The sequence below is a fragment of the Phaethon aethereus genome (genome assembly GCF_964289735.1).
Source record: "Phaethon aethereus genome assembly, chromosome: 3".
NCBI lineage: Eukaryota > Metazoa > Chordata > Aves > Phaethontiformes > Phaethontidae > Phaethon > Phaethon aethereus.
The window spans coordinates 67,392,837-67,408,187 of NC_138576.1; the positions used below are offsets into that span (position 1 = coordinate 67,392,837).

The 15,351-nt window shown below is 45.2% G+C and overlaps 1 protein-coding gene across 1 annotated transcript in view; it reads right to left on the bottom strand.

Annotated features, from left to right (window-relative positions):
* TXLNB (taxilin beta) overlaps positions 1 to 11,049 on the bottom strand; it is a 28,025-nt gene extending 16,976 nt beyond the window's left edge. Inside the window, exons 1-3 of the mRNA XM_081998347.1 lie at positions 10,648 to 11,049; positions 8,586 to 8,677; positions 4,491 to 4,661 (exon numbers count right to left, since the gene is read on the bottom strand). Coding sequence (XP_081854473.1) covers positions 4,491 to 4,661; positions 8,586 to 8,677; positions 10,648 to 11,035 — 651 coding nt within the window. The 5' untranslated portion in view covers positions 11,036 to 11,049. The remainder of the gene's footprint in view (positions 1 to 4,490; positions 4,662 to 8,585; positions 8,678 to 10,647) is intronic.
* Positions 11,050 to 15,351: the final 4,302 nt, after the last annotated feature.

Below are 15,351 nucleotides of genomic sequence, written 5' to 3' on the forward strand. Positions count from 1 at the left end.
AAAACGTCCCTCCTCAAAAACACTTTATTGTTTCAGTGGACCAAATGGTGTTACAGCACATCACTGCTGTGATTTAAAGCTCTCTGGAGTAATAAAACTAGCTGAATATAAAACAAAAAATTGGTGAATTGTGCGTAAGTCACACCACACAGTTCTGTTACAAGGTGAGACATCCTGAGAGCAGCAATCATGCAAATGTGAAAAAAAAAAAACCCAACCAAATCATGCATATGTTACTCAGGGAATCTTATTTCCTGCTCATCCTCTCTGCTGAGGTAGAATAATTATACAGAGCACAGATGATACAAAGATTCATAGTTAAAGACACTGAGCCAGGAAGGATTTAGTTGCAGGGCATGGTATTTCTCTTGACCTCTTCTGCTTCGGAGAAAAAGATATTTGAGGAGGCTATTTGCCTGGGGCGCTGGGGTATGTCCCAGAGAGCCCCTCAGAGTGCCTCATAAAATGGCAGTGATTTGTTAAATCCTCGGTATCCCAGTTACAAATTACGGGTGGGGGCGGGTGCGAGGAGGGCTGTGTGAGCAGGAGGGCGGCCGTTCGGCTACGGCTCTGTGCAGGGACCCGCAGGCATTGCCTCTTCCCTGTGCCGAGGAGCAAAACCCCGCTGTGCCCCGGTGCCGTGCCGCGGAGCCGGCTGCGGTGCTGCCAGCGCCCCGCTGACGGTAGGCTGGCGCCCGGGCCCTACGGTATTACGGTTTCAATCTCTAGGTGCTCCTGACAATACCGTGGGGATAGTGATGGGTCTTTGGAGGTGTCTGCTTTAAACCTGAGCGTTTACTAGCTGGAAAAGCCTACGGCTGAGGCTGCACCTGCACTGGAGCCCGGGAGGGGGCTCGGTGCTCACGGTGCCACCGGTGCCTGCCAGCTCTGTTCGGGGGCTGCAGTGTCGGCTCCCCTTCACCCACCCTACCTGGGCAGGGACAGCCTGGCAAAACCCAAATCATCGGCGTCACCCAGGTTTTATTAGCACAAAGCTACAGCCCCAAGTCTTTGCTTATACCTGTCCCCTTAACCTGAGAGAATGCACTTTTTTCTAACAGGTCCCTTAGTCCTTCCCATTTCAAGCCCCCATAGTGCGAAGTAAGATCCTTAAGTTTTCTCCCAGATTGGAGTCTCGACATTGACTTCTGTTTTGTGTTGCTGCTGTTGCAGCTGAAGTAGCTGTGCGGAGTCCAGAGCTCCTGAGTTGTAGGGAGCAGAGCAGAGGGTGCTTGGGGTGGTGACTTCTCAGCATCATCGTGGTGAATTCATAACACACAAACCATGGTTGGCCTTGTCAGTTGCTTCACTCTGTGCTTATTCTTTTAATAGCTTTAAATTAAGTGCTCAGTTTTAGTGAGAAAAATTAAGCATTGTAAATTCTTTTTAGATTTCCAGTTGTGGAAGACAAAGTCCAGTCATAAACTATTATTCCTTTTCCTCTGCCCTTTCTTAATCTTTGTGCTCCATACCCACCCTATCAAAGGTACATTCTTGTGTCCTACTCCAGTACTGCTATCACTCTTTGGTTTTACTGCTAAAAATGTAAGAATGCATTGAATAAAAACCTTGTAAAATTAAGACAAGGATATTTTGCAGTTTGGGATTTATCACCAGAATGTGGGATAATTTGCAAATAGAAGAGCAGGATTGTCTCTGGTCCTCATGCCCCTCTGGGGCAACTCGAGAAGACTGAGGTCTGCTGACATCATATCAGCTGAGATGATATGAGTGAGGATGAACCGTTCTCTTCATTCCCAGGCAGTATAGTCTGAGCCTCAGATCTGCAGTTTGCAGCTGAGCTCATAACCAAAGCTGTTGACTGTTGTGACATTTGCATGAAAGTCGCTGCTTAATGCCCGGCAGCAGGGAGGACAAGGGACCTGAGATGCTCATGTCACTACAAGATGCGGAGTAGCCACCAGATTGCCAGATAACTGGCAGAACATGAACAACGTTGAGAAATGAGTTGCTGTTGGTCTTAGCAGAGCTACTCTCTATTGCAGTGGGAACGCATCCTGCTATGTCATAAACATTTATTCTCTTTTCTTGAAGGGATAATTAAACATCTGTTTTCTGCTGTGAAGTGTAACTGCAAGGAAATAATCTGGATAGCTGGACAGTAAGTCGGGTTTTGAGGCCAGTATCCAATACTAACCAGAAACTTTTCTTCTCTGATCTGTACTGTGGATTTTAAGCGCAGCTCCACATTACATATTCATCACCACTTGGCTGCACCAATCTCCAGTTAATGGGAATTCCACACACCAGATGAGTGAAGATGACATTTGCATGACGTGATGTGCATATAATGTACCACATGGCAAGTCAGAGGAGGTTCGTGATCTGGACAGGCCAGTTTTCTCCTGTGCCATTGAAATGACACAATCTCCTACCGTTTTTATTTTCCATGCTCTGGAACATAATCAGAAGTGCTAATCCCAAGTGGTAAAAAATTATGAATCAGCTTCTCTGTCCTGCCAAAACCAAAATAAAAATTACTTAAGCAGGAGATTTTAGAAATAACATTTGATGGATTCTCCTGTTTTGGGCGCTCTCAGCACAGTCATAAGTGAAAGAAAATCACATTCATTTAAATAAACAGATGACATTCTGGAGATTCACAGATGTCCAGGAGCTAAAGCTTAAAGGCAAATATTCCAAGAATTATGTTAAAATTCTTAGAGAGACAAAACTGCGTAAAAATGTTGAATGCCTTTGTTTAGTAATTTAATCCTCATTCATTCTGCAAGTATATTTTGTCTTACTGGCTTATTTAACCTTCTTGTTTTTACACGGAAAGCACAGGAACCTGGAAACAGGAAAGCTAGTATTCTGGGTTTCTTGAAAGGTCTCCAAATTTTTGGAAAGGTGTTGCCAAAATGTGAACACTTTTTTCTACTACAAGATCAGCTCAGGTACCTTTCCTGGCTCACCTGGCATAGGTACAGGATAAAAATCAGAACTGAGTCTGAAATGGATAGGTTTATTTAGGGGACTTAGTCCCAAAGTAAAACAGTCCAACAAGTGGAAAGAGACTTTCCTAAATGTAGACTGTGTAATGAACTATTTATATGCAAAGAGAAAGGAAAAATTGTGCTCTAGTAGTGAGTTTAATAAGCCTATGATAGCTGGGAAATCATATAAGGAATTCGACAAAACCTGTTCCAAATATGGTTTCCAAATATAATTAGTTTTTCTCTATACCCTAGTTTCTGCTGCTTTGTTCTCCTGATATGATTTGTTTGTTTTAGCAATCTCAGTTAAGTCTATGTAAACCACTGTACACTGTACTCTTAAATCACTTTAAAATTGGCTTGTAATTCTGTTGAAAGATTTTGCCCAAAGACAGTCTGGTAAATCAGTGTGGATCAATATCAAGGTGTAGCTCAGGTCTTGTACAAATGACAGGCACAAATTTCATTGGCACTACCAGTTTTCTGCTACTACAACTGAACACACAGAGATTTGCTTCTAGTTTTCCTAACTATCTCTTAAACTGCTTTTGTCCTTCTACTACTGCACAGTCTGAGTGTACACATGGCCATTCCCCCTCTCAACTATATTCTTACCAACGTACAATGAAAGTCAGAGCTAGACCCTGAAGGCCCACTCCTGAGCTGGTGGAAATGAACAAAAATCCGTTACAGTTAATAGAGGTTATATCAGGTGAAATTCTTGCTGCTGAGAATTCATATGTGTAATTCTATACAGAACTATATCCCCATAAAGAAGGATTTTTAATAGATCAAAGCAGAAGTTTTTTGTATAATAATAACACCACCATTACTAACATGTACTCAGAAAAAAAAGGAAGATCACAACAGAAATGTGCTTCTTGAACCTAAAATTTTTCAAGAAGCACAATCATATTATAAATTTCACATTTAAATGGCATGATGCACCAAGCAATAGGCAGACATGGCATATGAATCCCAGCCTTTCAACGCTCCTGCAAATTTCCTTTTTGAACTGATGCTTGCAAGCCGAACAACTTCCACAGTGTCGGCATCTTTCCTATCTTGTGGCTTGACGTCTTGAGGCAAATGTCCTGATTGACTAACCCTCACAGATCACATGAAAATGGCCAAGCGCTCAAATTACATGAAAATATCTGGCCACCTTCTGCGAGTCCCCTGGAACAAAGCTGGTGTTCCTATGATTCTGTCCATGCAGGTACATTCGCACCTGCAGCCTCAGGAGCTGGTCTGTTAGCACCACTGGGTTTCTCTGCGCTGAGCTCCCTGATAACGCAAGGAGGGCTTACAGATAATGTGCGCAAAGTCAAAGTCCAAAAGTGCTTGGATTTTTCCAAACAAGGAGTAAAAGGGTCTTGGTGTAAACAGGCCTCAAGGCTAGAGCATATATATAATGATATATTGCACATACAGATGCAAACGTGCCTTTGATTTGGTGCTAGGGCAAGATGGGAAGGCACCAGCATCTTCTTCCCCCAAACTGCCAGGTACCTTGATAATGCCACCACTCACCTTGAGGTTTTTGTTGTGCCTCTGGAGCTCCCGGCACAGGCTCTCGAGCTTGCTGCGGGCAAGGATGGCTCGGCTGTGCTCACTCTGCAACTGGTCCTTCTCCTTGGTGATCTGGGCCTGCCTCTTCTGCAGGTACTTGAGCTTTTTCTGCTCAGTGCGATGTTCTTCAAGCTGAGTGGGGAATGGGGGTTGAAACAAAATGAAGAGGAAAGAAAAGAAAAGAAAAGAAAAGAAAAGAAAAGAAAAGAAAAGAAAAGAAAAGAAAAGAAAAGAAAAGAAAAGAAAAGAAAAGAAAAGAAAAGAAAAGAAAAGAAAAGAAAAGAAAAGAAAAGAAAAGAAAAGAAAAGAAAAGAAAAGAAAAGAAAAGAAAAGAAAAGAAAAGAAAATGAACTCTTTTGCTTCACACTTTCTTAAACTCTTAGCAAGCGTTTTAAATTTATCATTGCTAGTGGAAGAGGAGCAAGCCACCTGGAGAGAGTCCCCAGCCTGCTTGCTGCAACGGTCCTGAGTGTGCTGTACTGTGGGTGAGTGAACATAATTTTTAATACTCTCATCACACCACTTCAGCCCTTCCTTCTTTGGTCTGAATTTCTTTGAAGGCAATATGTGAGGTTTTATTTTTGTTTCAACATTAGGAACTGGAGCAGCCGGTAGTGCTTTATGTGGTGAGATTTCTCCAGATCATGAGATAACGCAACAGTTGCTCATTCTGTTTTGTGGCTTCCTAAAAAAGAAGCGGCTTCCCAGATACACCCAGGAACCTGCTGTAAAAAACAACAGCAGAAGAGGCGCTGGAGACCAGGAATGCCGTCTGTGTGAGGGCTTTACTGCTGATGGAGGAGGATGGTCTTCAGGGAGGAGTTCCCCAAAACGACGTGTGGGCACCTCCTCTTGTCAGGCTCCTCTCGCCCACGGGCACACATGGGACCATCCGTCAGTTGTCTTTCTGGAGGTCCCGTCATCAACGCGGGTGGTTTGCAGAACCCACTGCAAACTTCTTTCGGGCTCTTTGGGTCTATCTAATTACTGAAGAAGATATGGACAGTCCCTGACGTTCATGGGAACCCGCTGTTCCTGTGGGTGCGTGGCTCCTGCCTTCCCTAGAGGGCTGGGAGGGAGGAGGGTATATTTGGAGGGGGGATGAGGGGCAGCAACAGCATTGCTGATAGCAGTCCCCACACAGACCCGGCATTTCTTCTGACATGTGCCTGTTACTGGCTGTTTGGAAAAAACTTCCTGCAGTGCAAGTTAACACCGTAACAGATACGTCAAAGCAGCATTTCACCTCTGAAGCTTTTAAAGATTTCTCTTCCTGTTCCAAGGCCCAGCAGCCCCCCTCGCTGTATTACGGCGTGCATACATTGCCAGACCTTTCTGAAGTTCTGATGTTTTCCCGTTGAAAAACAGCAGCACATGAGCTGCAATGTGCAAACCTTAATAGTAATAGTTGCTATTAAGATTACATTATCTAATAGTATGGTACCACTAGTATTAACTATTAACCCCAGTATGACTGGGAAAGTTTCTAAGTGCAGGTGAATGATGTGCAGCTCAAACAAGACAGTCAACAGGCATCATATTTTACACTTTCTCTGCCCAAGGATCTGTTTTCTGCAGATGTTCTGTAATTTGTGCTTACAGTACAGAGCTCTGTGTATTATCAATCAAATCACCACAGCTAGGCATATCACAAAACAATGCAGTCACCAGCTTGAAGTATATTTACAGTTTACGCTCAACTTTCTGCACCTGTATTGTATGTTTTTTACCCCAGTAGATCAGAATAGGGGCTTTTGCACCTAATCAAGCTGCACTGGCTGAAATAATTTTTCTAGGATTGTGGGGAAAAAATAACCTCTCTGTAATTAAGGCTCAGATTTGTTTTCTTTTACAAGCTTGATTTTGGCCCCTTCCCTTTTAAAAAACACAAAAAAATGTTCTTTTTGGTTCACATTTTGCATGCACAGCCTGTGCTGAGCAGATAATGATTTGTCCAAATTTTAGATGATTCATTCAAGCTGTGCTTGAGATAGGGGGCTTAGAAGAAAATAAGTCTTAATCGTGATATGAGAAGTCTTCAAGCATTTTTTTTCTTTTTTTTTTTTTCAGTAAAAAGGGCTTGCACTAGAAACTTGTATTTCAAAGTTCTTGGGAATGTCTAAGACATGGTGTTACTTTTGCACTGAGGAAGGGAACTCATTGGTAAATAAGAATGACAAAAGGGCTCCCAATGCCAAACTTCTAAGAATAATTAATGAAATATTAGCTAAAATGAACTACAAATAGAAGGAATTATGATTTTTGAAGGCTGACCTAGAGAGATAAATTCTCAGTTTAGGAAAAAAGTTTTATCTTGACCCCAGTGCGGACAATGACAATACTCATATTTATTTATTAGCGTATAGTTCTTGCACCCAGCACTTGCGTGACCCTCAAGACCTCTGAAAATAAACCGGTCACAAGCAATTCTGCAACAGCCGCTTGTGGGCAAAAGCTAAAATACGGGCACGGTCTGCCTTGCTAACCCCAGCCACTCTGCCTACACCAGTATTAGTGAGTAAAACGTTCTCTGACGGCGAGTAGCGTGGCACGGCTTGTGCCCAGACGTCTTCCTCCCCGTCCCCGCAGGCATGGCTTCCTCCACACCAGCCCGTGCTCTTCCCCGATGCCTTCCATTTCCTGGTGTACCCGCAGGCTGTGCCAGGGCACGCGCTACCAGTTCAACAGCAGCCAGCTGGGCGGCCCCGGGCAAGCGCTGGTGCCGCGTGGGGTCCAACGCAGCCGAAGCCACTGCCGGCGTCCAGCCCAGCCTGGCGCACGGCTGCACCGTCCCCTGCGCTACGCTGCAAGGAGCGCTTGTGTCACCCCATGGCTCGTCGGACCGGGGGGCTGAACGGGCTGCAAAGCAAACTCAGCAAAAGCAAAAAGTGGCCTGAAGTGTGTGATGGGGATGGACAAGAGGGAGGAGAGGGAGTGGTAACTGCTACAGCTGACTGCTGACAAGCTATTGATCACACTACACACCTCAGCTGTGTAAGGTTTGCTCCAACAAGCTTTTAGTTGTATTTATTAAATGATTTATTTTAGTGACATTGCACAGGATGTCGAAAACGAATGCTCAGTATTTTTGTTTTAGCGCCTTTCTCCTGGATGGGTTACTGGCAATATGGCCCCTGTTGTACACAGTGCTCCAGCAATGCTTGAATGCAGTGGAAAGTACATTATAGAGGAACAAGAAGACCTGTTTCAGTTAATCTATGGGCATGAAGTCCCTTTAAGCATGGGCTAAACCATAAACTGCCTGAGCCCAGTTGATGAAATCATAGGATTTTACATGAAAAAAAAGGAAAGCTGAACTTCACATTATGATGAGACATGGACACATCTGTGCGTAAAACCAATTATAAAGTCAATGTTCTGCTTGGCACATTTTTCAGTACTCCACAAACTGTAAAATGCTGCAGCCTTTTCATTTGTAAGATTTCCACAGCTTATGGTCATAGAGCCCTTTAACCACTTAGAAGAAAATACTTGATGTGAAAATAACCCATCCTAAGTGAGGAAAAAACAGAGTCAGGCAGCTGGCATTATTACAGGGGTGACATTATGGTGGCAGGGGCTTTGACTCTTTATTTCACTATGTTGTGGTTTCTCTCCCGATCGGCTTCAGTTTTCTGTTTTCTGATTTTCTGCTTCCTAACATTTTATACTAAGCCCTGTATTATCTTCATTTTGGTTAAATCACCGATACATAATTTAAAGCAACAGCTGCATACAAAGGTATGCAAAACTCCTGGCAGAAGGCAAAGGTAGGAGCCTAGTCACTAGTCTCCAGTGTGGGTCTGTGGGGTATATTCACCTTTAAGTACAAATATTCCACCTCATCAACTTTTTAACCCAAGTGTTTTCCCCACTTTTTACTTTTTTCTTCCTTCTGACCCATAATTGATTATTTAATCCTGACAATTACTTTGGGATTCACTTAACAGGACAGACACTACAACTACAGGAGGTTTGACCATGCTGCATGGCACATGGTTTTCATACCTTCCCGTACAGATAGTTTGCACAGAAGAGAACCAACAGTGTACTAACCAGCTCAGCATACTTCTTAAATAACAGGTCCAGCTTCTCCTCTGGAGTATTCAGCTTGTTCAAGCTTTGCATCAGTAGGGTGGCTTCCTTCCCTTAAAAGAAAGAAGCAGAGATTTGATGGTAGAGGTGGTTTGTAGCTGATGTACTGTTATGAAATTGGTTGTTTGATACATGGATCTGTGAAAACTGCGGGAGAAATGAGGCATTTTGGAAGGAAAAGAATAATTTTTTGCTATGAATTCCTGTAGGTTTTTTCTCCCCACAAGAACAAACATCCTTGAATTTTCTTCCATTTCAGCCCTCAGTAATGTGCTGTCCTCTAGCAAAAGCACTGGCTATGAAATGTCTTTGTCCTGTATAACCTGACTTCCATTTAATGTTTTTGTAACATGACTGGGTCACATATATGGCACATTTGACTGAAATAGGATGGAAACGGCCTGGACCCCGAAGGCTCAGAAACCAGATCCCTTTGCAGGTGAAAACTGATCAAAGCTGGTGTACTCAGCTCCTGTGCTTCTCAACCCGTGCAAGACGTAGGGAAGATTAAGTTAAGTACGGAGACTGTGCTGCGGATGGAAACAATCAGAGAGCGGCGGGTGCTGCCCGCCAGGTCTGGGCTGCATGATAGTGGTGTAAATCAGTTCCCCTGACTCAGTGAAGAGACTATGGATACCAGAGACAGTCTAATAACTCTCTGGGCATGCATAGCTAAATCACTGCATAGCCATTTACGTGTTGCTTCTCTTCTGATACCTCTTGGTATTCATTTCAGCCCAGAGTATGAGATGGAGCTTGAACACTGCTTGTTCATCAAATACAAAATGTCCCTGGTGACCCTGGAGGTAAGGACAGCTGTGGTGCTCGGGGCTTGGCTGTACTTTTCCAAATGCTCCTGTTTCCCGAGGCTGTAAGAGCAAATTTGCTTTCTGCCTGAGGCTGGACTTTTTTTCTACTTTGAGTCTAGTGCAGTCCAGGAGTACTGCCTGTGGGGAAAATCCACTATTTCACACTAAATTCCCTCTACAGCTCCAGTATAAATAAGTTTAAGTATAAATAATTTGAAGAGAGCTAAAATAAAATCCTGGAGTGAAAAATTTTGCAAGTGCAGCTGGAGAACTGTGCTTTGGTAGTGTTTTTACTGATCTTGGGGAGGTACCAATAACTGCACCAAAGCCGAGGCAACAGAAACTGAGGACTTTCTTTCTCCTCAACATTCAAGGGATTTAGGGATAAAATTCCCTGCTCTCTCCAATGCTTAGTCCCTTGTCTGTGAGAACGTCCTGCAGTGATTTTTCTATAGGCTTAGTCTACGACTGGGTTTGAGTTCTCATGCAAAAGAGAGGCTTGAAGACTGGCAGGAGTTAAATGTAGGGAGGGAAATAAATGACATGTTTGCTAGACTGGGATGTAACTACATTGCTCTCTAGTGGCTGCCCAGCAGAAAGGACAAACTTTACAAAACCTGAGACTTCTTTCTAGCTCAGCTAGTGGAGCCCTGCCGTGGCCAGGGTGCTCTATAAGCACTGTGCTCAGAGAAAGTAAGCGTATTGACTTATTTCATATAGTCCATGGTGAGTTCCCAGGCCTGCTAGATGAAAATCAACCTGGGCATGACAGTGGGTTTGTTCTGCAGATTCCCATGCCACGTACCACTGTTAGCACCGTTACGGCCACTGAGAAGTCATACCCAAGGAAGAAAAATTTTACTGAGGCAGAAACGAGAGGCTGGATTTTCCTTCATCTAAGGAGCAACTTTCTGCAGTGTGTCATCAGTCTCACAGATTTGGCTAACTAGTTTGGGTGGCCCAATAGTATATCAGTATTGTGTGATATAATCCTAAGCTTTTGTCTTTTTATAAGGACTAATATCTGATACAGGCTACGTGTAAACGTTGGGTAACTGCTGAAAATAATTATCTGTTAGAGAAAAGTTGTAGCAGTCACCATAATTTTCAGTGGTAACTAGAGGTCCCTATCATCCATGGCAGAGGCTTAACATGAGGAAAGAGCAAGGACCAGGAAGGTTTTACTTCTGTTCGCAGAAGGGCTGCGTAAGTACATAAGTACTTGCCTAGTCCTTTCAGGATTTTCTTCTCCAGCTTTTGCTCCTTGCTGCCGCTGGGCTCCCTCGCTCTGGCAGTGTCCCCCGGAGCCAGCTTCTCTTTCTCACTCTCCTCACTCACATCTTCGTACTCCGCATCCTCCACGCTGCCTGGCTCTCCCTTTTCCGGCCTGTCGCTTCCCGTGGTGGCACCTTCCTTCTCCATCAGGCTCGCGGCAGACCCGTAGGTTTTAATAATGTCCTCCAGCTGCCGACTCAGCTCCTCCGAGATGTCACACATGGCTACTTCGGGCCGGGCACCCGGCTGCTCCGTGGGGGCTGGTTTCTCCCCGCTCTGCCCCTGGGTGTCCTGCCCGGGTGAGGTGGGAGACTGGTCATTCTCCATGCTTGGTGCAGGACCTGACGGCAGACAAATGGAGGGTTAATTTAACAGCACACAAAACTGGTCTTCTAAGCGCCCACGAGGCTCAGCCAGTGCGTCAATGATTTTGTGTGGAATTTGGGATGGTAGCTCATCAGTCAGCTCTGGCTTGATAAATACGTCGCACTTAAACAAACAACCAAGGCGATTTGCCTGCAGGGAGAAAAGCAAATCGTATACTTTCCAAGAGGAAAAGCCTGCCCAAACCTAATACTTAAAACCCTTTTATTCCTGTTGCCAGCAATAACACACAAAATGATGCCCGAGTCATTTATACCATTTCCCTCCCTGAACATACTATTTGCCACATGTTTACTTGTCTTGATCTGTTTACCTGTGACGCTGGCTACCAATATGGGCACCTTCACTCCAGAGCTGCATCAATTTAATTTCCTATTTCTCCCCTGTTGGCACATCTCAAGTCAATAATCATGAAAAAGGAATATTTTAAATGAAACCCGTGCACCGAAAATTGCACTGTGCTCTTGGAGAGCCCAGCACGGTGTTTGATCTATGAGTGGCCTGGGTTGGTACTGTCACAATAACAGGAAAGAATAAGATAAACTCTTGTACTCGCTGCATGCTGCTGACAGCTTGTTTGACGAAGTACAAATAGAGAATAAATCACAGTGAAGTAAAACCGACCAGGCGTAACATGGGTTGATAGTCCGTGGTGTTTTCTGGGGTGAATTTCACATAATTCGTTCCCAATTTGCAAAGGGAAGCTTTTGTTTTACCATGTCTTTGAGCAACTACGCTCAGCCAGGCAGATCCAGAGCCTCCCACGTGTCCGTGTTCCTCCGGAGGCTGCTCCGGCTTACCCAGGACCTGGCGACGACCGTGCCAGCGAGGGTGTCCCGAGCACGTGCTCCCCAGCTCCTGCAAGGTGTGGGCCAGAAGAAACATCATCTTTGACTGCGTGTGGCTGGAAAACTCAGTGTAGAGAAGGCTCCTTCCTCCCCAGAGTGCCGGCAGAGCCGCTGCCGCTGCTGCGTTGCCCTCACGATCTGCGGGGCGCACAGCTGGGTCTCACACTGTAACTAGCCCCAGCTTCTGCTTGACTGCAGACCCTGTACCCTTCATAGCCATGAGTTCTTTCTCTTTCTGTTTTCAGGCTGATTTTTGTTCCTCCCTTTAATGATATGATTTACAATGGAGCCCATGGGGAATAAAGAGAGGAAGAAGATTGTTTTCTCAGTTCTGTTCCAGTGTCTGAGGTGGTTGCTTTCTTAATTTTTAAAAGACAACTTGCTTTGAAAACATGGAGCTAACTGGGAAGCATTTTGTACCCTGTTCTGTTGGCTGTAACGTGTATCTTCTATAGTGCCTGAATTTCTACAGTTTTCAAAATAATAAACTAACTTGGCCGAAGGCAGTATATGATAAGAGAAATGTAATTTACTGCAATACATTACTTGGTGTTTGTTATTAAGGTCTCCCCAGTCAAACTGATGTTTGGAAGTGCAGTGATATCCATCACTAAGGCAACATTTTTCAAGATTTGATTGTCTAGCTCTTTGACCGAGCTTACAGATAAGATAGTAAAATATTGTGGTTTATCATCTCTCAAGCAATTAATTGTGGGCCTATAATTGAAAGCTTTGAGTGGGGCTCAGGGTGTGCTTGAAAACTGTTAGTGATAAATCCATGCCCCTGCAGTCCTCCCACAGGTACAACTCCCCAGCAGGAACCGCTTGGGAAGGCAGTTGGACCTGGTCCTACAGACCCTGTGAGACAGACTAATGCATCCCATTCTTTCCTTCCTGCTGGTGGCATGGTCGTTATATCACTGCAAAATGATTGTAAAATTATGTCTGTCTGATTCGATTTCATATTGAGTTTAACTTACGTTGAAAGAGTAGGATCTACGTGTGCAGTTTATGTAAATAATTTCAGATAGCATGAATGTTAGACTACAGTTTGTGGTCTTGTTTTAACTGGAGTTAATTGACTGCCAATTAATTCAAGGTCAGTAAGATTATTGTAAATGTTAAGCTAGAAGATCCACAAAATACGTGTTTTTTTCTGACATGTTCAGACTAGTGTTTACAATCGTACTCATTAGTTTGAGCTAATTGGCAATTGGTGATCAATCAGCCAGAAAACCCAGGATCATCAGCTCTTGTCTAGACAGAAGTCTCACAAAGTACATCCCCCATTTAAACTAGCTATTTTCGTTATACGTTCATCACAGAAGGAGAACAGGATCACTAAACGCTCTGTTTCCAAATACGAATTTCTCTTCTGCTTATCTACCTCTCTTTGTAAAAAGACACAAGTCAACATGGTCCCCGCTGCACCCCGACTCTCTCCCTTGGCTGCCGCCCATCTCCCAGCTGCATCGCTCGTGGAGCAGCACCGTCCAGCTAACGGTTCCCTCCGATGTGAATTACCAAGCACACCTGCAAAGGCAGTAGGCTCTAAATCAACAGCGGCAATCAATTTATGCACGGCATTTCTCCATAATAAGGGAAACACTCGGGTTGAATGCAAGAGAAACTGGATGTTTAGAATCAAGGACACAAAGTGTTTAAAAGCTGACCTCACAGGAAATCTTCCCTAACATACATGCCTGGCTAGAAAGGGATTAGTAATAATTAGTCTCTGAAACCATGGCAATTCTGCTGAGGTTCAGGCCACCAGCCTGAGCAGGCAGGACCTGCAGAAATACCCAGCAATGAACCTTTAACCCCAGGGTGCCCACCTGATGGATCATACTGGGAATCATATTTACACAGACAAGTAAATATCTTAATGATTTATTCCATTCTCCTTCAGGCTAAACTACTTTCAGCACGAACACAACGTTTGTTAAGACTTCTGCGCCTTGTTTTATGTAACAGCTTCCCCAGCGTCACAGAGTTTATATTTAGGGAGACGGGGCAGCTCTCATCTGCTGAGAGCAGCCCACTTACAGCCTTTGATGCTGGGAGGTTTTACTGCAGTTGGCCCCGGTCCTCCTCGTGCTCCAGCCCGTTTAACCTTGATATACGTCAGGAATTCTTCCTTATCAGGCTGTAAAAGACTTTCGGTGCCAATCTCAGCAAGACCAACAGTGTTTACATTATACCCTATCTTAGAGACAGTAAAGCCTGAAAATCAGGTGACTGAGCCCAGAAGATAAATTCCCTGGTTCCTCAAGGAATTTTAGGCTTGCCCAATTTTAGACGACCCACCTCCTGACTTTTGAGACTCCTGCCAGTGTCACTGTTGCCCTCAGGCGCCTGAGTGTCCAACACGGCCTTATCCTGTTTTACGGTGAGGGGGAGGACTGCCCAGTTATCTGACTGAGTCTGAGCATTGCATCTTGTTCACTCTTTCCCTCCTGCGCTCCCAAATCCTGGCCCTGTTCCACAAGCCCTGATACCAGTATCTTCCATGGCCTTGGAGTTTTTGGATGGAAGCTTGATCCCAGACACTTGTGGTTGCTGCCTACAGATAGTCACTCTGACCCTCCTCTCCTCCAGTGGGAAACACCCCTGAGAGCCAGCGGGTGCTGCGGCCTCCCCACTGTGGGACCCTCTTCTCCACCCTCCACCTTCCGCCGTTAAATACTTGGGGTAACCCAGGAGAGCAACGGAGCTCCTTGGGGCACAGGTGACCTCCAGTCTCAGGTAGGAGGTGACAGACAAGCTGCTCCAGAGGACTTGTCAGAGGACTTGTGGCCATGCCCGCCGTCCCACCCCGAGGCTGGTGCTCGGGGCAGCAGCAGTCTGCGCTTGGCCCCGGGGGCACGAAACCGGGCCGAGCACACAGCATGGCCACAGCTGCCCTCAGAGGCAAAGCTCTGCTGCTAAGCTCAGTTTGGTAACGAGATGAGTTTGTCTGCCTCCCACCCTGTCCCTTAGCATTTCACATTTACGGCACGATTTGCCTTTGCCGCGCTTTGAGATCAGCCAGCCCTTCCAAATTAAAGGTCAGCCGGCAAGAGCCGGCGCCTGTTTCGCAGAGCTGCCACGGCCATCGCTCCGCTGCCGGGCAAGCCGTGCCCCTGCCGCCCGCGCCACCGGCCCGGCATGAGCAAAGCACAAAACAGACGACGTCGTCATAGCCTCTCTTGCAGACTTTTATACCGTCGCAGAGTTTTGGTTATCTTTTTTTTAGACAGAGCGCTTCGCCTTCCTTCTCACCGGAGTTTCTTCCTCCTTCCCTTCTTGCAGCTTGAACTTCTAGAGGGTTTGCAAACCGGTCTATATTTAGCTCTCGCCTCCCCACGGATCCCGCAGAAGGACACATGGCACCTGCTCTGCAGCCAGGAGTTATTTTAAGCACTTCTAAAA